The following is a 23,225-nucleotide window of genomic DNA, read 5'->3' as shown; positions in this document are numbered from 1 at the left end:
TGAACGCGAGACGCGCCGGCGCCCGTCAGCGGGCGGGGACGGGTGCCGACCGATGGGTCGTATTTGAGGAGGAGGAGGGGGATCGTGCCGTCTGCTGAGCGCTTACTATACGCCAGGCGCTGTACTGAGCGGCCGCGGGGCTCGGCGGAGAGAGCCCGGGCCGGGGAGTCGGAGGGCGCGGGTTCTCACCCCGGGGGTCGGCCGCGGGACTCTGGGCGAGTCGCTTCGCTTCTCTGGGCCCTCGGTTCCCTCGTCCGTCAAACGGGGATGAAGACCGGGAGCCCCACGCGGGACGGGCTTCTGTCTACCCAAGCGCTTTGAACGGTGCCCGGCCCGTAGTAAGCGCTTAACCAACACCAGCCATGCTATCGCTGTTATCGTGGGACGCCACCGTGACCCCGTGTCGCCCCCCGCGCTCGACGGATACCGTCGCCGTCACCGGGCCGCGCCGCTTCATCGAGCGCTGACTCTGGGCCGGGCACCGCGCCGAGCGTGCGGGAGAGGAGAGTGTGACAATTTAACAGACCCGGTCCCCGCCCGGGATCAGCCCGTATTCAGTCAGTCGACTGCAGTCGGTGCGCGCCACGTGCAGGGCACCGTGCCGAGCGCTCGGGGGAGAGGACAGTAGAACGGTCGCATTCGCCGCCCACGAGGAGCTCCCGTTCGGTGGGCCGCGGTCAGTACGCGTTTACTACGCGCGGAGCACCGCGCTAGCGACGGCGGCGGCATTCGTTAAGCGCTTCCTACGGGCCGAGCACCGTTCTGAGCACCGGGGGGGGGGGGGGATACAGGGTAGTCCGATCGTGCCCCGTGGGGCTCCCGCTCCTCATCCCCATTTTCCAGAGGAGGGAACTGAGGCCCAGAGAAGCGGAGCGACTCGCCCGAAGTCACGCGGCCGGGATTAGAACCCGCGACCTCCGACGCCCGAGCCCGGGCCCCTTCCGCCGAGCGCCCGGGAGAGAGCAGACGCCTCCCCGGCCCACCGCGAGCTTCATTTCCGAATCGACCCGTCGTATCCGAGTCCTCCCCGACGGCTCGGGAGAGGACAGTAGAACGACGGAACGGATCCGTGCCGGGATTGGAACCCGTGACCTCCTGCTCCCAGCCACCGCCCCGCGGAGGGCTTACCCGGGGCCGGGCCGCTGGGGCCGGGAGGCGGCCGGCCGCCCCCTCTCCTCCTCGGTCAGCCCCGTTCTGTCGTCGCCTGGACGGAGAGGGGCGTGAGGCGCTTACGCCGGGCCGGTCGTCCCCGGGGGGGGCACCCCGGCCGACGAGCGGCGGAGGCGGAACTGGAAGCCGGGAATTGGAAGTGGGAGGAGGGGCCCCGCGGGACGACGGCGGGCCTCGGCCGCCCCCGCCCGCCACCCGCACGTCCCCCGTCCCCACCCCCACCCCCGGGGGCGCGGGGACGGGACGAGGCGGGGGACGGACGGACCCGCAATCTGGAGGAGCACGTGCCCGCCGCCGCAGCTGTAGACGCCCGCGTCCTCTTCCGTCAGCGGGCCGATCACCAGCGAGCCGTCGGGCTGGGGGTGGTGCCTGCCGGCAGGCCGAGACCCCCGGGGGGCGGTCGGAGCTCCGGTCCGGCGGGCGGACCCTCCCCGGCCTCCCGCCCCGCCCGCCGCTCACCTGGCCGAGGAGACCCGCCTGCCGTCCCTGTGCCAGGCCCCGGCGGGGTCCGGGGGGACGCCGCCCCCGCAGGGGAGGCGGACCACCTGCCCCGAGGCCGCCCGGAAGGTGGGGGGCCCGGCCCCCTCCCGGGGGAACCTGGGCGGGGAAGAGAGAGCGCCTCGTGGGCGGGGAATGAGGAGGACTGGGATTCGGTCAGCGCCTCCTAGGCGCCCGGCCCCGTTCTGACCCCCGGGGCGGATCCGGGCCCATCGGGTCCGCCCCCCCCCCCCCCCCCGTGGGGCCCGTCCACCGCACCTCCCTCCTCCAGGCGAGGTCACGGAGGAGCGCGGCGACCCGCCCGAGGTTGCGTTCATTCCGTCGAGTTTACCGAGCGCTCACGCCGCGCCGAGCGCTTGGAGAGTACGGTCCGGCGACGGCCGGAGGCCGTCCCCGCCCCGTGACGGGCTCACGGTTTCCGCGCGCTCGGCCCGGCGCTCGACGGATCCGATCGCGCGGACGGACGGGGCGGTCCGGGGAGGGGAGGGGCTCACCCGTCGGAGGGGGGCCCCGGGCCGGGCTCGGTCTCCGGCCGGCAGCTCCTCCGGCAGTCCTCCTCCGAGGCGAAGTTGTTGCGGTTGCCGTGGCAGCCTCCGTACCAGAAGCGGTTGCACCCGGCCGCGGCGGCGACGAAGTACCAGCGGGTCGTCCAGTGCGGGCAGGGGCCCAGGGCGCCGGGCAGCAGGCAGCCCGCCGGGTAGGCTGCGGGACACCGAGGCGGGGAGCCGGACGCCCGTTCAGCCGGGCCCGGGTAGGACCCCGGGAGGGCGGACGGACCCGGTCCCCGCCCGGGACGAGCTCGCGGGGGGGCGGAGACGGACGTCGATACGCAGAGAGAAAGAAACGCCGGCTCTCTGCGTAAGCGGGGCCGGGGCGGGGGGGGGGGGGGGCGAAGGGAGGGAGCCGAACGGGGTACGCTCTCCCAAGCGCTCGGCACGGCGCTCCGCAGATGCCCGCGGCCGATCGACCGTAAGTCACCGGGGGCGGGGAACGCGTCTGTTAGGTTGTTAGGCCGTCCCCTCCCGAGCGCTCGGTACAGCGCTCTGCACCGAGTAGGCGCTCGATGCGATCGCTCGACCGAAAGCTCGTCGTGGGCGGGGAACGCGTCTGTCAGGTCGCCGGACCGTCCTCTCCCGAGCGCTTCCTACGGCGCTCGATAGACTCCAAGCGCGTCGTGAGCGGGGGATGCGTCCGATACACCGTCACCCTGTCCTCTCCCGGGCGCCCGGTACGGCGTCCTACGCCCGGCGAGCGCTCAGACACGACCGAATGACGCGTTCCCTGCCCGGAGCTTACAGTCTTGGGGGGTGGGGCCGGGGACGGACCGACACGAGTACGGGTCAGGACGTCATCTGTGCCGTATAATTTAAAGGTACGCGCCGAGTAATCAATAATGACGATATTGAAGCGCTTACTCTACCCCGGGCTCGCACCAGAGAAGCGGCGGGGCTCAGTGGCAAGAGCCCGGGCTCGTGCGTCGTAGAGGACCCGGGTTCTAGTCCCGGCGCCTCCACTCATCCGCTGCGTGACCCCGGGCGAGTCACCTCGCTCCTCTCGTGCCTCAGTACCCTCGTCCGTAAAATGGGGGTGGAGGCCGTGAGCCCCACGGGGGACAACCTGCCGACTGACCTCCTATCCACCCCAGCGCTCAGAAGGGTGCCCGGCCCGTAGTAAGCGCTCGGTGAACACCGCGACCATAACCATCAGGCGCCGGGGCGGATCCCAGCGGATGGGGTCGGACCCGGCCCCCGCCCCGCCTCACGGATCTCTTCCCCGTCTTCCAGGTGAGCTCGCCGAGGCCGAGGGAAGGGAGGCGACCTGCCCGAGGCCACCCGGCGGCGGGGTCGCCATCAGAACCCGTGACCTGACCCCCCCCGGGCCTGGGCTCTACCCACCGGGCCACGCTGCTTCCCTGGACGGGCGGGCGGAGAGGGATGGGGCGGGGGGGGGGGGGAGGGGCGGTCACTCACGCAGGTCGGGTCTGCCCTCGCATCCCTCTCCCTCGGGACCCTTGGCGGCGGTGACCTCGTCGTAGCAACAGCCGTAGCGGGAGGTCCGGCACTCTCCGGGTGGGCTCCGCTGGGCCTCCTGGGGAGAGAGGAGGGAGGGTCCTCGGCCGGGGGGCTCCGCCACGGCGCTATCTGCTGAGCGCTCACTATGGGCCGGGCGCTCTGCTGAGCGCGAGGGGTAGACACGGCGGGGACGGAGAAGGCTTTGCCCGTCTGCCCCCCCCCCCCCCCCCCCCGGCGCTCAGGACGGTGCCTGGCACGCAGGAGGGGCTTAACAGATCCCGCAGCTAGCATCATTCGACGGGTCCGTCGGGTCGGACGCGGTCCCGGTGCCACCCGGGGCTCCGACCCCATTTTACGGGTGAGGGAACTGAGGCCCAGAGAAGTGAAGCGACCGGCCCGGGGTCGCCCGGCAGGCGAGCGGCGGAGCCGGGATTCGAGGCCACGGCCTTCCGACTCCCGGGCCCGGGCTCCACCCGCCGAGCCCTGCCGCGGTGGCCCTTGGGTCCGTCCCAGAGTCGTCCTCACCGGGGGCGGGACACTGGGTTGAGCGCTTGGGACGGGGCAAGGGAACGGATACATTCCCCGCCCGCAACGTGCCGACAGCCCAGAGGCCCGTCTGAGGGCAGGAGGGTCGGGCCCAGACCCCCGGGGCCGCCCCCGTCCTCACCCTCCGTTTAAAACGGTCTCGGTTAAGCGCTTACCGTGCGCCGGGCCCCGTCCCGAGCGCCGGGGCAGATGCGCGCCCGGCGGGTCGGATCCACGCCCGTGTCCCATCTGGGGGTCGCGGTCTCCGGCCCCGCTTCCCCGAGGGGGGGGACCGAGGCCCAGAGGGGTGAGGTGACTCGCCCCCCCGAGGTCACACGGCAGACGGGGGCGGATTAGAACCCAGGACCCGCCGACTCCCAGGCCCGGGCCCCACCCGCCGGGCCGCGCTGCTTCTGAATTTCGGGGGAGGCGGGGGCGCCCAGCGATCCTCCTCTTGGGCCTCTGCCCCAACCAGTAGCACTGAGAACTCCCTGCCGGTCTGCCCGCCACAGCGCTTCCTCTCCCACAATCGACGGACGCTCTTCGTTGAGCGCTCACTGCGTGCAGGGCACTGCACCGAACGCCCGGGAGAGGACGAAAGAACAGTCGGGCGGACACACGTGAGGGTTGACTGCGCGCAGGGCACTGTACCGAGCGCTCGGGGGAGGACGATACGGCAGACGCCGTTCCCTGCCCACATCGGTCGATCGGTGATATCTGCTGAATGCAGAGCGCTGTACCAGGCGCTCGGGAGACGACGGAAGAACAATCTAACAGACCCGTTCCCCGCCCGCATCGATCGACGGCGTCCGCCGAGCGCCGTACCGGGAGCTCGACGAGGTGCGACGGAACAGACGCGTTCCCGGCCCCCAACAGCGGTACAGACTGAGCGCTCGCCGTGCGCAGAGCGCCGCGCTAAACAAGGCAGCGGAGCGAGCCCTCCGGACACTCACCGGTCCCCGGTCTCCGACCTCCCGGCTGCCGTCGGCCGGGAGACAGTCCTCCCCGACGCAGGCCCGGGTCGGGGGCGGCTCGTCTTCCCCGGAGCAGGGGGCGTCCGGGAGCGGGGAGTCTCCGCCACCCTGGCAGCCGACCGTTCGACGCTGGACGCCGGGGCCGCAGCTGGCGGAGCACTGGGAACGACCCGCGGGTCGGGAGCTTTAGTCTCTCTCTCCGGGGGCGTGGGCTAGCTTGCTAAGCGCTGGGCTAGGGACACGCCAGCGGGGTGGGTCGGAAGGGGGTTTTTTTTGGTGGTCTTTCGTGTGCCAAGCACCGTTCTGAGCGCCGGGATGGTTACTGGCCGGTCCACGTCCCGCACGGACTCGCCCTGCACCGCCTCAATCCCCGTTGGGCGGATGAGGGAACCGAGGGCCCGGAAGAGTGACTCACCCGAGGTCACACGGCGGCCGAGGGGCGGGGCCGGGACGAGAACCCGTCGCCGCCCGGCCCCGGCTCTGCCCGCTAGGCCCCCGCTTGGGTCCGGGGTCGGGGGTTCGAATCCCACGGCCCCGCCACCTGTCAGCTGCGTGACGGCGGGCGAGTCGTTTAACCTCTCTGCGCCCCGGCGACCTCATCCGTAAAACGGGGATGGACCGTGAGCCGCACGTGGGACGAGCCGATCCCCCCGCGTCTCCCCCGGCGCTTGGAACGGTGCTCCGCGCGGAGCGCCGCGCTGAGCGCCGTGGGAGATACGAGCCGATCGGGTCCGACCCGATCCCCGTCCCGTGCGCTCCTCCGCGGCCCCGGGCCCGCGGCTCAGAGGGTCACGGCCCGGCCGCCCCTCTTCCGCGTGACCTGGGACGGGTCGCTGCTCACCTCCGGGCCTCGGTTCCCTCGTCCGTCAAATGGGGATCGAGACCGCGAGCCCCACGTGGGACGGGGACCGCGCCCAATTCGACCCGCCGACGGCAATACCGACGGCGTTCGCTGAGCGCCTACCACGCGCAAGGCGCCGTTCTGAGCACCGGGGCGGGTTGGGGGGGGGGGGCGGGAGGCGGGGGGGGGCGCCAGGTGATCGACCGGGCGGTCCCACGGCCTTCACCCCTACTTTCCAGATGAGGTCGCCGAGGCCCAGAGAAGCGAAGCGACTCGCCCGAAGTCGCCCGGCCGACAAGCGGCGGAGCCGGGAGGGGGACGCGCCACCCCTGCCTCCCGAGCCCGGGCTCTCGCCGCGGAGCCGCGGGACCTGCCCGGTGCGTAGAGCGGCGTCTGAGGAAGCGCCTAACCAGTACCGCCGTTCCGATTTGACGGAGGAGGCGGCGAGCGGGGCCCAGAGAGGCGAGTGGCCCGAGGTCACCCGGCAGGCGGTGAGAGGCCGGGCCCTCGCCCTCACCTCGCCCCAGGGTCCGGCCGTCCAGGAGGAACACCGCCGCAGGTTACAGGCCCGGGCGTCCGGGGGCCGGCCGGCCAGGGCCTCGCACTCCTCTTCCTCCGTCGCCTCTCGGCCTCCCTCCCCGTCCAGCGCGGCGCAGTGGACGGAGCGAGCCTGCCGGCCTCCTCCGCACGGGGCCGAGCAAGGCCCCCAGGGTCCCACCTGCCACCTGCGGGGTCGGGACCGTCGGCGGGGTATCCGCCGGGCGCGCGCCGCGGGCGAGGCCCTCTCCCCCCTGCGACCGAATCGCGGCGGGCACGGTCCCCGGCCCCCGTGGGGCTCGCCGTCTCCCTCCCCGTCTTCCGGACGGGGGAGCCGGGGCCCGGAGCGGGGAGGTGACTCAGCCGGGTCCTTCTGACGCCCGGGTCCGGGGCCCCCCCCCCGCCGCTAGGCCACGCGGGGGAGGGGGTGGCGGGTTGGGGGCCCTCCCGGGGGCAGCCCGGGGGGGGGACGGGGCCACCGTCTCTGTCCAAGCCCTGGAGGAAGCGCGCGATAAATACGACGGAGTGACTGACCGCCTGGTCCGGGGGCAGGGGTGGAGGGCGCAGGTGCGGTTGTCCGCCGGCCGGGGGCCGGCCTGGCACAGGTGGTCGGGGGAAGCCGTGCCGTCGCTGGTGCAGAACACCGCGCGGGTCTGGTGTCCTGCGGAGGGAGGGGGAGAGAGAGGCGGAGGGGGCGGGGGGGGGTCCACGCCAGCTCGGGAGAGAAGCAGCGCGCCTCACTCTCTGCCTACACCTCGGCCATCCTTCCGTCGACGCGGTCCGTTACTAGCGACGGCACCGGACGATAAACGTTAACGATGACGGTGGCATCTGTTAAACGCTTATTACGTGCCGGGCACCGTACTAAGCGCCGGGGCGGATACGGGCCGACGGGGATGGCCACGGTCCCCGTCCCGCTGGGGGCTCGCGGTCCCCATCCCCGTTCTCCACATGGAGGAACCGAGGCCCGGAGAAGCGAGGCGACTTGCCCAAGGTCGCCCGGCGGACGGGTGGCGGAGCCGGGATTGGAACCCGTCGCCTTCTGACACCCGGCCCGTGCGCGGGTACGTACGGATATACGAATCCCCCATAAGAGGAGGATCGGGACCGCGAGCCCCACGCGGGCCGCCGCCTGGGTCCGATCCCATTTGCTCGTATCCGCCGCGGCGCTCGGTACGGTCCCCGGCGCACAGCAGGCGCTTCAGCGAACGCCACGGTTAGAATCGGCAGTCACGGCCCCTGCCCGGGACGACGGGGCTCGGCGCTTAGCGCGCTGCCTGGCACGCAGCCGGCGCTCAGCGCCGCCGTCATCACGACGAGCCCCTCGACCCGTGATGTTTAGGGAGCGCTTACTGAGTGCGGAGCACTGCGCTAAGTGACGCCTGAGGATCGGGTATCCGGTTTTACGGTATCCGTTAGCCACTCATCGAGTGTCCGACGCCGTTCTAAGCGCCGGAGTAGGTACGGGTTAATCGGGTCAGACCCCGTCCCCGCCCCGCACGGGGCTCACGCTCCAAGTGGGGAGGCGGACGGGGGTTTCGTGCCCAGCTTTCAGTCGAGGAGACCGGGGCACGGGGAAGGAAAGGGTTTCGCCTAAGGACCCGGCCGTAGACGAGGGGCAGAGCCGGGATCGGAACCCAGGGCCTCTGACCTTCGGGCCCGGTCTCTCTCCACCAGGCCCCGCCGCCCGCCCCCCCCCCCCCCCCCCGCCCCAGGTCCAAACGACCTCGGATTTGAACGGCGCTTTCATCGCGCCGAAACACTCTCACACCTTGGTTCCGTTCCTGCCCTCACACCTTGCCTCTGACGGGAGTCGCGGGCCCTACTGTTCCCCCTCCGCAGATCAGCGAGGCAGGGGTACCTACTGAGTTCCTCCTGTGTGCGCAGCGCCGCGCTAAGCGCTTGGGAGAGCGGAAGAGAAGCGGGGATCCAGCCCCCGCCCTCAAGGGGTTTGCGGGCCAGGAGGGGAGACGGACGCTAAAATAGATTAGGAGGAAGTAGAACGGTTCACAGACAGGCGCTTCGGGCGATTGTCCGTACCTCGGCGGCAGTTGAGCGGGCGCAGGCACGTTGGCATCTAAGCGCCTGCTATGTGCCGAGCGCCGTTCTGAGCGCCGGGGTAGATACGGGGGCAATCGGGTCGGCCCACGTGAGGAGCCCCGGTCGTCGTCCCCGCTTTCCCGCCGAGGTAACCGAGGCCCCGAGAAGTCAAGCGACTGGCCCGGAGTCACCCAGCTGACAGGTGGCGGGGGCCGGGGTTCGAACCCGTGACCTCCGACTCCTAAGCCCGGGCTCTTTCCGCCGAGCCGCGCTGCTTCTCAGGGTGTCGGGTAGAAGGGCGACGGAGGAAATCGGGGAAGGCCTCCCGGGGGAGACGTGATCTCTGAAGGGCTTCCTAGTCCGCGCTCAGTAAATGCCAGTGGGCTGCTTTGAAGGCGGGAAGAGCTGCGGTCGACTGATTGCATTTATGGAGCCGCTGATGTATTTATTCGCGTTAAGCGTCTGCTAATCCCGTTGTACCGTCCTCTCCCAAACGCTCGGTGCGGTGCCCTGCACATTGTAAGTGCTCAGTAGATACCGGGGTCCCATCGCCCGCTTGCTCCTAAGCTCGTTAAAGGCGGGGAACGCGCCTGCTCACTGCGCCGTCCCGTCCTCTCCCGAGCGCTCAGTCCAGGCGCTCAGTAAACACCGCCGACGGACAGACCGACCGAAAGCTTGTCGCGGCCGGGGAACGTGCCCGCGCCTCCTCTCGTACCGTCCTCTCCCGGGCGCTCGGCACAGTGCTCCGCGCACAGTAAGCTCTCGGGAAAGACCGGGGATGGACCCACCAAGCGCTCGGGGCAGCCCGGCTGTCGCTAATCCCTCCCACCGGCCCCCGTGGGCCCCGGGCGCCCCTCACCTCCTCCGCAGGGGACGCTGCAGCGGCCCCAAGAGCCGTGACTCCAGCCGGGCCCGGGCCGGGGCCCGCCCAGCGGGACGTAGAACTCGTAGCTCACCCCGGGGTTGGCTTCCTGAGAGAGGAGCTGAGGCGGGGGCGGCCGGAGAGAGCGCGGTCACGGCCGGGCCCCCCGGGCCCGCCCGCCCGCAGCCTCGCCCGCAGGCCGCCCCGCCGCCTCACCTCGATGACCAGCGGCTCCGAGGTGGGTCCGCGGGCCCGGAGCCGCTCCGGGGCGTCGTCGCCCTCGGCCCCCCGCTCGTAGTGCAGCAGGGTGTCCGCCACGGGCAGGGCCGTCCCGCCGGCCGGCTCCGCGGTCCAGTGGCCGTTCACGTAGTACTCCTCCCTGGCGTTCTTCACCGCTGAGGGGCGGGACGGGGTCAGGGGGCCGCGAGACCGGGGCCGGGGGCCCGGCCTCTGAACCCACCACCCGACTCCCCGGGCGGCTCCGGGCGGGCGCGGAGGCTCGTCGCGGACGGGGAAATGCGTCCCTCGGGCTCTCCCGCTGTCCTCGCCCGAGCGCTTAGGCCGGTGCTCCGCCCGCAGTCGGCGCTCAGGAAGTACCGTGGGCTGACCGGCTGGAAGCCCGTTGCCAGCGGGGGATGGGCGCGCTCATTCCGTCGCATTCTCTCACACGTGCTCGGCGGAGTGCTCCGCGCACGGTAAGCGCTCGGTAGATAATACCGCCGACCGACGGAAAGCTCTCTGGACCGTGTCTGCCGACTCTGTCGTCCTCTCCCAAGCGTTCAGTCCAGTGCTCCGCACGCACCCGGCGCTCGGTAAATACGACGGACCGGCTGGCCAGCCGGGCCCCGGCGGGGGGACCAGTCCAGGTGGGAACCCGGGGGGCCGTTCGTTCATTCAGTCGAATCTACTGAGCCCTCACTGCGCGCAGAGCACCGTGCTAAGCGCTTGGGAGAGGACAGTATCAAATACAACGGGCACCTTCCCCGTCCACGACGAGCTTAGGGGCTAGAGCCGGCCGGGCCGGGCGGGACCCAGGGGCGGCCCGAGACACCTCGGGGTGACGGCGGGGCCGGTGGCTCTTACCCAAGAAGTTCCCGCTCGCCGAGACCTCCGTGATCCGGATGCTGGTGGCCCCGGCGGGAACGACCACGATCCGGTTGTAGCCTGCCGGGGGGGGAGCGCTCGGTAAACGCCGACGGGTGGATGGAACCCGGACGGGAGCCCGGCCCGGGACCGACCGCCGATGATGATGATTCTGGTACACGTCAGGGCGCTTACTACGTGCCAGGCCCTGCTCGGGGGGGGGGTCGGGGGTCCAGCCCTCCTACCTGCGGTGAGATGGGGGACGCCGAACGTGCCGTGGACGCGGTAGCAGGTCCGTCCGTCCCCTCCGCACCGCAGACACTCGTCCTCCTCCTTGGACGAGCCCAGGAGGCGGTCGCAGCCCACGGCCTGGCCCGGCCGGGGACGGGCAGCCGAGCCCGGGGAGTCGGCGGAGGGGAGAGAGGACGGACCTTATCGAGACGCTCGTCCCCTCCCTTCCTCCCTCCCTAACTGACATCTTCAACTGTTCCCTCTCGAACGGCTTCTTGCCCGCACGGGCCCCGTTCTCAAAAAGCCCACCCCGGACCCCACGGCTCCCTCCAGTTACCGCCCCGTCCCCCTCCCACCCTTCCTCTCCCAGCTCCCCGAGCGAGTCGCCTACGCCTCAGATGCCCCTCCTCCGGTCCTCTCCTTGACCGGCCCCTCCAATCCTCCGGCTTCCGTCCCCTCCGCTCCACAGAAGCCGCCCGCCCCGAGGTCACCGACGAGCTCCTCCTCGCCGGATGCAACGGCCTCGACTCCGTCCCGATCCTCCTCGGCCTCTCGGCTGCCTCCGGCACCGGGGGGCGCCCCCCCCCGTCCCGGGGACGTCATCCGCCTTCGGGTTCACCGACCCCGTCCTCTCCCGGGTCTCCTCCCGGCTCTCCGGCCGCTCTTTCGCGGGCTCCTCCTCTGCCTGCCGCCCCCCGCCCTCGGAGGTTCGGTTCCGGGTCCCCTTCTCCTCTCCGGCTACGCCCGCTCCCTCGGAGGACTCCTCCGCTCCCACGGCTTCGACTGCCACCTCTTTTGGAGCCGATTCCCGGATCTCCGTCTCCAGCCCCGATCTCCCTCCCTCCCTGCAGCCTCGCATCCCCTCCCGCCTTCGAGACGGCCCTACCCGGACGTCCTCCCGTCGCCTCGAGCTCCGGCCGCCCGGCTCGTTTTCCTTCCTCTCCCGCCGTCGCCGGCCGTCGACGCCACGGTTCCGTCCCCCCGGACCTCTTCCTCCCCCCGCCCTCCCCCCGCCCCCTTCCGACCCCGGCCCCTCCCGGCTCCCCGTTCCGGCCGTCCACCTGGCAGGCGCCCTCGACGCAGATGTCTCGGGTGCCCGGCTGGCAGGGGGTGCCGTCGATCACGGCCTCCTTGTGCTTGTAGTAGAAGTTCTCTCCCTTGGGGATGCAGTTGAGTTCGCACTTGTTGGGAGCTGGGGAGGGCAGAGGAGTGAGGCCGAGACCCGCTCCGCGCCCCCCGAACACACGCCCGACACACCCCTCCTCACGCGCGCGCCCTTCCCCGGGGCTGGCGGCGACCCCGAAGGCGTCAGGGGGCGCTAACGATGATAACCGTGGCATTTGTTAAGCGCTTCCCATGTGCCTCCTATGTACCAAGCGCTGGGGTGGATGCAAGTGAATCGGGTCGGACACAGTCCCTGCCCTCCATGGGGCCCGCAGTCTTCATCCCCACTCTAACTTGTGATGATGATAATTAAGAATTAGGGCGCCTGTTAAGCGCTCGCAATGTGCCGGGCACTGTATTAAGCGCCAAGGCGGATCCGAGCGGATCGGGTGGGGCACGGTCCCTCCTGGGACGCGGTCTCAATCCCCATTTTCCAGATGAGGGAACTGAGGCCCGGGGAAGCGAGGTGACCCGCCCAAGGTCACACAGCAGACAAGTGGCAGGGCCGAGATTAGAACCCGTGACCGTCCGACTCCCAGGCCCGTGCTCTCGCCGCCACGCTGGAAGCGGCGTGTATTGACTCGTATCTACCCCAGCGCTTAAGGACGGTGTTTGATACATAATAAGCCCTTAACGAGCACCGTGATTATTAATATGAGGAGGTGACCGAGGCCCAGAGAAGTGAAGTCACGAGGCCACACGGCAGACAAGTGGTGGAGCTGGGATTAGAACCCAGGGCCTTCGGGCTCCCGGGCCCGGAGGCCGCTCTCCAGGTGCTCCGTCTGAAAATCCTGTGCCAAAATCCACCGAGGGTGTGCCCGACGCAACCGCCCGCCGGGAGGACTCCGGCCTAGCAGGGCCTTTGAGAGGGAATCCGCTCGTCGTCCCGTCTCCGGCCGACCGGTCGCAAAACCAGAGGACCCGCGCCCCCGGAGGGTTGGCCGGCGAGCGGCCGCGGCCCGTCCCTAACCACCCGGCCTCCCCGCTCCCCGCCCGCGGGGCTGCTCGCCAGGAGATCCCACGCCGTCCTGCCCGGGAGGGACACCCCGGGCCCGGACAGGCGGATCCCGGCCCCGCGGAGCCTCCTCTCCCCTCTTCTCCCCGACACGGGGCACGACGGAATGTCAGACCGGTCCAGGAAAGCCAGGAGCCCCGGGAACACACCCCGCGCCCCCGATCTCATACCTCCGTAATAAGGAAGCCACTGGTACGTCTTCCCCTGGAATTCCTTGCCGTCAAACTGGGAGCACTGCTCTGCCCGGAAGTCCCGAGAGCCCTTAGGGCAGCTCTACAGCGGTGACCCACGGGGGTGGGGAGGGAGACGGAGGGACGGAGGGGGAGAGAGAGAGAGATGGGAGAGACGTGGGGAGACGGGAGAGGTGAGAGAGACAGAGATGGGGGAAGGGAGAAGGAGAGAAGAGGGACCTTAGTCCTGGGAGGGGAGGGGGACGGAGGCTGCTCAGAGGCTCCCCGGCCCAGAGAATCGGGCCTCTCCCCAAGCGCCGGGCAGCCTGTGCTCCGGACCAGGAGGCGGAGGTGGGAGTTGAGACGCCGGGGTTCCCCCGCTGCCCTACACTTACTCCCGGGCCTGGGCCCCTGTCCCCCCCCCCCCCCCCCCGCCTCTAGACTGTAACCTCGTTGTGGGCGGGGAAAGCGTCTGTTTATCGTCCCGTTGTCCTCGCCCGGGTCCGGCGCTCCGCACGCGGTAAAGCGCGCAATAAATACGACCGACCGAAGACACCCCCCATCTCCCGTTGCCCGTCGGGGAGGCGGGAGGGCCGAACTCCCAGGAGACCACGGGACCCCGGGCCTCGCCCCGGCGACTCCGGTCGTCCAGCGAGGGCCGAGAGAGGAGCCGTCCCGGAGCCGGGGCCGAGCGGGCCGGGACGCCGGGGCTCCTCGGGCCGGGGGCCGCAAGGCCGGCGTCGCCCGGAGGCCCGGCGGCTGCCCCGGGGGAGGCGGGAGCCCGAACTCTGAGCCCTTCACATCCACCTCTGCCGTTTATCCGTCTGGATCACCGTCCGTCTCCGCCCCGGAGACCGTCAGCTCGTTGCGGGCGGGGGACGCGCCTGTCTACTGTCCTTTCCCAAGCGCTCGGGGCAGTGCTGGGCACACAGGAGGCGCTCAGGAAATACAGTCGACTGACTTTACCTCAACGTTGCATGAGCGGTAATTGCGGGTGGGCCCCACGCAGCTTGAGCCGCCGTCTGTCCTGAGAGAGAGAGAGAGAGAGAGACGGAGGGAAGAAATTCACTCTCCCCCCTTAACTCTTTAACCCCACCTCGGCTATCTCACCGGAGACCCCTCACGAGCGTCCTGCGTCCGGCCTGGGCCGCCGCCCCCTCCTTCGCATCCGAGGGGCCATCACTGTCCCCCACTTCAAAGCCTTTCCGGAGGCCCGCCTCCTCCGAGAGGCCTTCCCTAAGCCCTCCTTTCCTCTTCTCGCGTCGCCCTGATTCGCTCCCCTTAATTCAACCCCCGCCCGCACCGCCTCTGTCATTTATTCATTTACGACCACGTCCGTCTCCCCCGTTAGTCGTGAGCAGGGAATACGGTCTACCGACGCGTTCGTACCGTCCTCTCCCAGGCGCTCGGTACAGTGCTCTGCACGCAGAAAGGGCTCAGTGAATAAGCGCTCCATCGATCGACTGCCGCCCCATCACCCAACCCTCAAGACCCCGGTCCGCAGTCCCCACCGTAGGGGTCCCTGATGCCTTCGGATACGACAGGTGGAGCAGGAGAATCCGAGCTCCTCCAGGTAGGCCTTCCCTGATCGACGATTCCTCTCACCGGCTCATTCCCCCTCCGCCCGCCACCGGAGCACTTGGGTACGCGCAACCCCCCACCCCGCCCCGGACCCTCGTAGCCATAACCAGTACCGTGCCTGTTTGTTACTGCATTCTCCCAAGCGCTGAGTACAGTGCTTTGCACCCAGTGAGCGCTCGGTAAATTCGACCGAATGAATAACCGATCTCTGAGCCGACCCTCCGCCCTCCCTCCGACAGACCCCAGCGCCGCCCACCTTCAAAACCCGCCTCTTCCGACGGGACTGTGCTATTTGTTAAACGCCGGGGTAGCTACGGAGCTTATCGATTTGGACGCGGTCCCTGTCCCCCGAGGGGCTCACGGTCTTCATCCCCGTTTTACGGACGCGGGAACTGAGGCCCAGGGAAGCGGAGTGACCCGCCCGCGGTCACACGGCCGACGGGTGGCGGAGCCGGAACTAGAACCCAGGTCCTTCTGCCGCCCAGGCCCGGGGTCTGTCCGCCGGGCGCCACTGCCTCCCGGCACCCTGAACCGTACCTGACCTTCAGCTGCTTTTTAATTTATTAATCGGGATGCAGCGTGGCTCAGTGGAAAGATCACGGGTTTCGGAGTCAGACGTCGTGGGTTCCAGTCCCGGCTCCGCCACCTGTCAGCCGTGTGACTTTGGGCGAGTCACTTTGCTTCTCGGTGCCTCAGTGACCTCGTCTGCAAACTGGGGGTGAGGACCGTGAGCCTCACGGGGGACGACCGATTACCCCAGCGCTTAGAACCGTGCTCGGCACCCAGGGAGCGCTTAACGGATACCGACGTTAGTATCATTACACCCTTCCTCAACGCTTGGGCCTACACGGGCCCTCATTTACCTATTTTGACCCCTCTACTTGAAAACGTTTTCGCAGTTTTTCTCCCCCACCGGAGTAAAGATCCCAGCTCTGCCACTCGTCAGCTGCGTGACTGTGGGCAAGTCACTTGGCTTCTCCGTGCCTCGGTTCCCTCATCTGTAAAACGGGGATTAACTGCGAGCCTCACGTGGGACCACCTGATCACCCTGGATCTGCCCCAGCGCTTAGAACAGTGCTCTGCACGTAGGAAGCGCTTCACAAATACCAACATTATTATCATCAAAGCTCTCCGGGGGCAGGGAATATGTAACTTTTCTATTCTGTACTTCCCCGGGGGCTAATATGCTCACTGCACCAAGCGGGAGCTCAGCCAACGTTTTTACTACGGCTAGGTATTTATTGAGCGCCCAGTGATGCAGCGCGCTGTTTTAGGCTCTTGGGAAACGTAAAACGGAGGAACGCAGTCCCCGCCCGTGGGGAGTTTACACTAGTGGGGAAGAAAGGAAAAGTCACTCCCAAATAAAGAAATTCAAATAAGGCGCCTAACTTCCATACCCTGATCCTTATCGGTGGTAGGGTATGCCGCTGTGTTATTATTGTATTTTATCAGGTCCGTTACTCTTCTCGCCGTGGTATTCGGTGCTTATTATGTGTCGAGCGCCGTCCTCAGCGCTGGGGCAGATACGAGTTCATCGGGTCAGACGCAGTCCCTGTCCTGCACGGGGCTCGCGGCCCAAGTAGGAGGGAGGTGTGGCATTGAATCCCCATTCTAGCTGAGGAAACCGAGGCCCAGAGAAGTGAAGCGACTCGCCCGAGGTCCCGTAGAGGGTAAGCCGTGGAGCGGGGATTAGAACCCGGGTCCTTTTGAGGTGCCTTGGTACCTCATTGACAAAATAAACATCCCCGAGGAGCACGTGCGCCGTCTGCCAACCCCCTCTCCCCGAGGCTCGGCGGGCAGACCGCCCCCGCCCCCCGAGACCCCCAGATTCCCGGTCCCCGGTACCTCAGCGAGTGGCAGGGCCGTTCCCGGAAGCTCACACCCCCGCCACACGTCCGACTGCACCCGCTCCACTCGCCCCAGCTGCCCCAGACGTCCTCCTGACGCCTCACCTTGGAAGCCTGCTGGGAAATTATCGTCGTCATGGTTATCAACGGTATTTGTTGGGCGCTTACTACGTGCCAGGCACTGTTGTAAATGCTGGGTGGATACGAGCAAATCCGGTTGGACCCAATCGCTCTCCCACGTGGGGCTCCCGAGCTCAAGCCCCGTTTTAGAGATGAGGTCACTGAGGCACAGAGATGTGAACTGAACTGACGCCAAACTAACTCTCTTCCCCTCTTCGAAGCCCTTCTGAGCGCTCACCTCCTCCAGGAGGCCTTCCCAGACTGAGCCCCCCCCCTCCCTCTGCCTCTCCTCCCCTCCCCGCCCCCCACCCCCTCCCTCTGCTCTACCCCCTTCCCCTCCCCGCAGCGCTTGTGCCTATTTGTATAGATTATTTATTACTCTATTATTTTATTAATGATGTGTATATTCAATAGTACTCATTGAGCACTTACTATGTGCAGAGCACTGTACTAGGCGCTTGGAATGGACAATTCGGCGGCAACAGATAGAGACGATCCCCGCCCACACTGACGGGCTCACGGTCTGATCGGGGGAGACGGACGGGCAGAAACAAGCCGACTTAATCACGCTAAAGAGAATCGAGGGGATGGACACCTCGTTAACAAAAGAAATAGGGTAATAAAAATATAGAGAGATGAGCACAGTGCTGAGGGGAAAGGAGAGGGGGAGGAGCAGAGGGAAAGGGGACAAAGGGGGCTTAGCTGAGGGGAGGTGAAGGGGGGACAGAGAGGGAGCAGAGGGAAAAGGGGAAGCTCAGTCTGGGAAGGCCTCTCGGAGGAGGTGAGCTACATCTATGATTCTACTCATCTATCTGGATGGTGTCGACGCCTGTCTACTTGTTTGGTTTCGCTGTCTGTCTCCCCCTTTCAGACCGTGAGCCCGTTGTTGGGCAGGGATCGTCTCTATCTGTTGCCCAATTGTACATTCCAAGCGCTCGGTACGGTGCTCTGCACACGGTAAGCTCTCGGTAAATACCATCGAATGAAGTCACACAGCAGACAAATGGCAGACTCTGTCCTATCCCTACTCCTCTGCTCCGATTCGCGCCCCGACCCCCTCGGATCCGGCTTCCGTCCCCTCGGCTCCACAGAAGCCGCCCTCTCGGAGGTCACCGCTGACCTCCCCCTCGCCAAACCCAACGGCCTCGACTCCATCCTCCTCCCCCTCGACCGCCTGCCGCGCTGTCGACCGTAACCCTTCTCCTGGAAATATTAGCCATCCTCGGCTTCGCCGACTCCGGCCTCTCCCGGTTCTCCTCCGATCTCTCCGGCCGCTCCTTCTCGCTCTCTTTCGCGGGCTCCTCCCCTGCCTCCCGCCCCCTGACTGTGGGCGTCCCCCAAGGTTCAGTTCTGGGTCTCCTTCTAGTCGCCCAACCAAACCACGTCCCTTAGCAGCGTGGCCTAATGGATAGAGCCCGGTCCCGGGAAGCGGAAGGTCACGGGTCCTAATCCCAGCTCCGCCGCCTGTCTGCTGGGTGACCTCGGGCAAGTCCCTTCACTTCTGCGGGCCTCGGCGACCTTGTCGGCGAAATGGGGATTGAGACGGTGAGCCCCTCGTGGGAAAGGGACCGTATCCAACCGCAGCGCACGCCTTTACGGTGCTGCCGACCCGCGGTGCCTTTGACATTCGACGTCAACATTTAACGCTGCGCTTTAAAGCCAGAAACGTCGAAACCGATACTCCAAATTTTTCGTTCGGGGTCTTTTACGTCAGTGAGGAGACTGCGCTTTGGCAGTGGGGTGGAGAAAGAAGGAGGGCGTGAAAAGATTTATGAACGGAAACCTCACGTGGGAAGTTGTTGAAAATTTCTGATGGAGTCTCCTCTCAGGACTGACACACGAGCCTCGGTTTTTATGGGATTCTTTTATGGGCGCTTACTACAGGCCACCCCTCTTTTCCCTGTGCCTGGGACACAAGGGGAAGCAACGTGGCCTGGCGGAAAAAGAGTCCGGAGCTGGGACTCAGAGGACCTGATTCCGGCTCTGCCCCTTCCTTGCTGTGTGACCTCGGGCAAATCACTTTGCTTTTCTGTGCTTCGGTTTCCTCAACTGTAAAATGGGGGTTCGATGCCTGTTCTCCCCCCTACCTAGACTGGGAGACCCACGCGGGACCGGGACCCGTGGCCCACCCAGGTAAGCGCTTAACCAAGACCACAAGCATTAACTATTATATCTCTTACTTACTGAGGACGCTTGGAGAAGCGACAGCAAAAGGACAGCCGGGAGGAACAGGGATCTCATCTTCCCCTGCCAAGAAAGCAAGCGGGGGCGGTTATCGCAAGCCCCCCTGCCTTCCGAGACCCTTCCCCACCCACCCCACCACCCCCACTCCCTCCCCGCACCTTCCCCCAGGTCTGGACTGAGTGCTGATCCCACTGGTAATAATAATAACGATCACAATCGTGAAGATGGCATTTGCTAAGAGCTTACTACGTGCCGGGCACCGTACTAAGCGCTGGGGTAGGTTCAAGCTGACCGGGTTGGACACGGTCCCCGTCCCGCTTGGGGCTCACAGACCTCATCCTCGTTTTCCAGACGAGGGAACTGAGGAATTAGGTGACTTGCCCAAGGTCACACAGGACATTTTAAGCACTTTGCTACGTGCCGGGCACCGTACGGAGCGCTGGGATGGATACAAGCAAATCAGGTTGGACACGGTCCCCGTTCCACGTGAGGCTCACGGCCTTAGCCTCCACGGCACCTTGTACCTACCCCAGTGCTTAGTACAGTGCCTAGCACGTAGTAAGCACTTCGATGCCATTATCATCGTTACGAGGGAACCGGGGCCCGGAGAAGCGAGGTGACTTGCCCGAGGTCACCCAGCAGACAAGCGGCGGAGCCGGGATTAGAACCCAGGGCCTTCTGACTCCCAGACCGGTGTGCGCTATCCACTAGACCACACCGCCTCTCATGCTGTTGGTAAACAGAGGCCGCCTTCTCCCCAGAGAGAGCCCCCGAATCCACACCCCGGCCGGGGCGGCGGCGGTCCCCTTCGGCCGGGAGTCGGAAGGACCCGGGTTCTAATCCCAGCTCCGCCGTTCGTCTGCCGCGTGGCCGTGGGCAAGTCGCTTCGCCTCTCTGGGCCTCGGTTCCCTCGTCTGGAAAATGGGGATTGAGACTGAGGGCCCCCACCCGATCTGCTCGGATCCACCCCAGCGCTTAGAACGGTGCCTGGCACATAGTGCGCGCTTAACAAATGCCATAATAATAATAATATCTCTTGAGCCCAGAGACTCAGGTGACTCTCTTTGCTTTTACATGGGGAATCAATAGGTCGATCACGTTTACTGACGATGACGGCATTGGTTAAGCGCGGCAGTGAAGACGGCAACGCGCTAGACGTTTGGGAGAGGGCGGTCTAACAACGTGACGGACACACTCCCCGCCCACGACGAGTTTACAGTCCGGAGACGGACATCGACGGGCGTAAAGAGACGATGGATTTGGACAAAGGCGCCGTGGGACCGAAGGAGCGGTGAGGAAATGGAGCAGAGGAGGGTGACGCAGAAGGGAGCGGGAGAAAAGGAAAGGAGGGTTTAGTCGTGGAAGCCCTCCCGGAGGAGACGGGCCTTCAAGAAGGCTTCGAAGGTGGGCAGAGCGGTCGTCGGATACGAAGAGGGAGTTCCGGGCCAGAGGAGACTAAGGTGCGGTGGCGGGTCATTCTGTCCAGGTTGCCACACCACTCTTCTCTCCCCTTCCCCCTTCAACCCGTGAACGGTATGTACTGAGCGCTTACTGTGTGCTAAGCGGTTGGGAGAGGACAACACGACAGAGTCGGTGGCTGCGATGGGGGTCACCGCTCCCCCACAAACTCCACCGCTGTCCGGGGGCAAGCGGGAAAAGGGAGAAAAAGTCTCATCTCTTCAGTCGAGCCTGCCGGGGGCAGGACTGTGTCCGTTTGCCGCCATACTGTCCTCCCCCAAGCGCTCGGTACGGTGCTTTGCGTACGGTAAGCGCTCAATAAATATGACCGCGTGAATAAACCGAAAGGCAGCCCGGCTCGGTGGACAGAGCGTGAACCTGGGAGTCCGAGGGACCTGGGTTCTAATCTCGGCTCGGCCACTTGTCCGCTGTGCGACCTTGGGCAGCTCATTTCGCCTCTCGGAGCCTCAGTCCCCTCATCTGTAAAATGGGGATTAGGTCCGTGAGCCCCGTGAGGGGCAGGGACCGCGTCCAACCTCGTCAATCATAAATCATCTTCTAGGCCGTGAGCTCGTTCCGGGCAGGGAACCTGTCTAATTCTGGCGTTCGGGGCTCTCCCAAGTGCTCGGTACAGTGCTCTGCAAATGGCAGGCGCTCAGTAGATACGATCGATCGACGCATCTCAGTGCCTCATAGTAAAAACTTAAAAAACACCATAAAGACGGCTCAAACGAGACAAAAGACACTTCCGCTGAACCTCGGGCAAACGAGGGGCGGTAGACAAGAGGAATTAAAGAGGAGAGTCGGGGTGCCGGGAAGGAGGAGAAAGAGGAGTTCTAGCGTCCTCTCCCAAGCGCTCGGTACAGTGCTTTGCACACAGTAAGCGCTCCACGAATCCGACCGGCTGAACGGACGAGCCGTTGGGTCCCCAAGGTACTTACCCAGTCTCCGGCGGTCAGCAGCCGGGGGCCGGCAGAAGGGGGTCCGTTCGGCCCGCCCCTTCCGACGCGGTCGGTCCCCCGCGGGAGGGCCTGGGTCTGAGCGGGCCCGGCCCCACCCTCACGGCTCCGCCTTCGAAGACGGCACCCGGCAGGCTCATTCATCCGGCGCTTACCGGGCCGAGCGCCTGGGAGAGGACGGTAGGCTAAACGTACTCCCCGACCACGACGAGCCATCCCCCCTTGAGCGCTCGGTCCAGCGTTCGGCGCCCGGTAAGAGCTCCGACAACACGACTGGCTGGACGACTTCCCTCGGACCTCTCTGTCCCAGACTCCACGTGGGAAAGGCAGAGGAGCCACAGAACAGCTGAAGATAATTGGGAATTAGACCCTCCCCCTCCTCCCTCGCCCCAGAACAGGTGTAGGCCCTTCTGAATAATTCGCAACCTAATGCGAACAGCTGCTGATTTCGACCACCCCCTTCCCAGAGCTGATTTTTTTGTGTGTGTGGTTTTTTGGGGGGGGGGGGGTGTATGGGGTTTTTTTTTTTGTATGGATGGATTTGCAAAGTACTTTTTAATTTTTTAAGCGGTATTTTTTTTGGGTGCATGGGTGTTTTTTTTTTTGTATGGATGGATCTGCAAAGTACTTTTTAATTTTTTAAGCGGTATTTTTTGGGGGTGTATGGGTGGTTTTTTTTGTATGGATGGATTTGCAAAGTACTTTTTAATTTTTTAAGCGGTATTTTTGGGGGGTGTATGGGTTTGTTTTTTTTGTATGGATGGATTTGCAAAGTACTTTTTAATTTTTTAAGCGGTATTTATTTTTATGGTATGCAGTGCTGACTGTGTGCCAGCCTGTACTAGGTATTGGGGTGGTGGATAATATAAATAATAATAATAATGCCGGTATTTGTTAGGTGCTTATTGCGTGTCAAGGACCATTCTGAGCGCTGGGGAAGATAGAAGCTAATGGGGTTGGACACAGTCCCTGTCCCACATGGGGTTCCCGGTCTTAATCCCCATTTTACAGATGAGCTAACTGAGGCACAGAGAAGCGAAATCTGTGCCCAAGGGCGCACAGCAGACAGGTGGTGGATACTAATAGTAATTGATAACTGTGGTATTTGTTAAGCCAGGTCCTTCTGACTCCCAGGCCCGGGCTCTACCCACTAGGCCACGCTGCCTCTCTAAGTTTCTCCGGCCATCCCAGCCTCGATTCCCGCCCCCGGTGACGGTTCATTCAGCTGGAAAACCTCAGCCGACGGGTCTCGTAGCCGTACCGTTCTCCACCCCGGCCCCCCTTCGGCTTTTCGTCGGAAAACTATCCGTCGATGGTGTTTATTGAGTGCTTACTATGTGCAGAGCACTGGGAGGGTCCCATGCAACAGACTCGGCAGTAGGCTCCCTGCTCGGAACTTGCTTAATAATAATAATAATTAACAACTGTGGACCGAGCGCCGGGCACACGGCGCCTAGGCGCTGGGGTGGATCCAAGGGAATCGGGTTGGACACGGTCCCTGCCCCGTGTGGGGCTCACAGTCTCAATCCCCGTTTTCCCGAGGAGGAAACTGAGGCCCAGAGAAGCAGAGCGACCTGCCCGAGGCGGACAGGCGGCGGAGCCGACATTAGAACCCGCGACCGTCGGACTCGCTCACAGTCCAGAGGGAGATTTAAAGACGAGGGAAGACGGCGGCAGGAACGGACGATTCAGACGCGACGGGGTGGGGGCGAGGAGGCCGCTTGGCCAAGTCTTACCTTCCAGATGTGGACCCCTGGGAAAAGAACCGTGGAGGTCGACAGATGTTTACGCCGGCGCGCAAGCGGGTCTCTCGCGGGCCGGGGAGATTTGGGGGCGCGCACGGAGGCGCGTGGGTGTATCAGGGAGGCCGGGGGGCCGATTTTCGGCGGCCGTCCGCTCCTCCGTCTCCCGCCGCCTCGGTCGTCTCCCCGCCCCACACCGGAAAGAAGAGCTG

At 65.8% G+C, this 23,225-nt stretch overlaps 1 protein-coding gene across 6 annotated transcripts in view; it reads right to left on the bottom strand.

The window, feature by feature from the left end:
- Positions 1 to 23,225, bottom strand: part of PAPLN (papilin, proteoglycan like sulfated glycoprotein) — a 28,416-nt gene extending 5,191 nt beyond the window's left edge. For 2 of the 6 annotated variants that reach the window (XM_039911561.1, XM_039911567.1), the window contains exons 1-19: positions 23,008 to 23,225; positions 21,254 to 21,438; positions 18,855 to 18,917; positions 16,549 to 16,667; positions 14,089 to 14,149; positions 13,123 to 13,225; positions 11,835 to 11,965; positions 10,788 to 10,911; positions 10,543 to 10,623; positions 9,676 to 9,854; positions 9,457 to 9,580; positions 7,092 to 7,218; positions 6,538 to 6,745; positions 5,159 to 5,338; positions 3,639 to 3,756; positions 2,163 to 2,370; positions 1,630 to 1,767; positions 1,436 to 1,539; positions 1,129 to 1,204 (exon numbers count right to left, since the gene is read on the bottom strand). In XM_039911561.1, the coding sequence (XP_039767495.1) occupies positions 1,129 to 1,204; positions 1,436 to 1,539; positions 1,630 to 1,767; positions 2,163 to 2,370; positions 3,639 to 3,756; positions 5,159 to 5,338; positions 6,538 to 6,745; positions 7,092 to 7,218; positions 9,457 to 9,580; positions 9,676 to 9,854; positions 10,543 to 10,623; positions 10,788 to 10,911; positions 11,835 to 11,965; positions 13,123 to 13,225; positions 14,089 to 14,149; positions 16,549 to 16,667; positions 18,855 to 18,917; positions 21,254 to 21,415 (2,306 nt within the window). In that variant the 5' untranslated portion in view covers positions 21,416 to 21,438; positions 23,008 to 23,225. The remainder of the gene's footprint in view (positions 1 to 1,128; positions 1,205 to 1,435; positions 1,540 to 1,629; positions 1,768 to 2,162; positions 2,371 to 3,638; positions 3,757 to 5,158; positions 5,339 to 6,537; positions 6,746 to 7,091; positions 7,219 to 9,456; positions 9,581 to 9,675; positions 9,855 to 10,542; positions 10,624 to 10,787; positions 10,912 to 11,834; positions 11,966 to 13,122; positions 13,226 to 14,088; positions 14,150 to 16,548; positions 16,668 to 18,854; positions 18,918 to 21,253; positions 21,439 to 23,007) is intronic. The other 4 variants (XM_029058587.2, XM_039911566.1, XM_039911564.1 and 1 more) reach the window with 4 other exon arrangements.

This window comes from Ornithorhynchus anatinus, chromosome 1 (assembly GCF_004115215.2).
Source record: "Ornithorhynchus anatinus isolate Pmale09 chromosome 1, mOrnAna1.pri.v4, whole genome shotgun sequence".
NCBI classification, from domain to species: Eukaryota; Metazoa; Chordata; class Mammalia; order Monotremata; family Ornithorhynchidae; genus Ornithorhynchus; species Ornithorhynchus anatinus.
The sequence above is the reverse complement of the archived record's forward strand: the minus strand, read 5'-3'. Positions and strand labels throughout refer to the sequence as shown.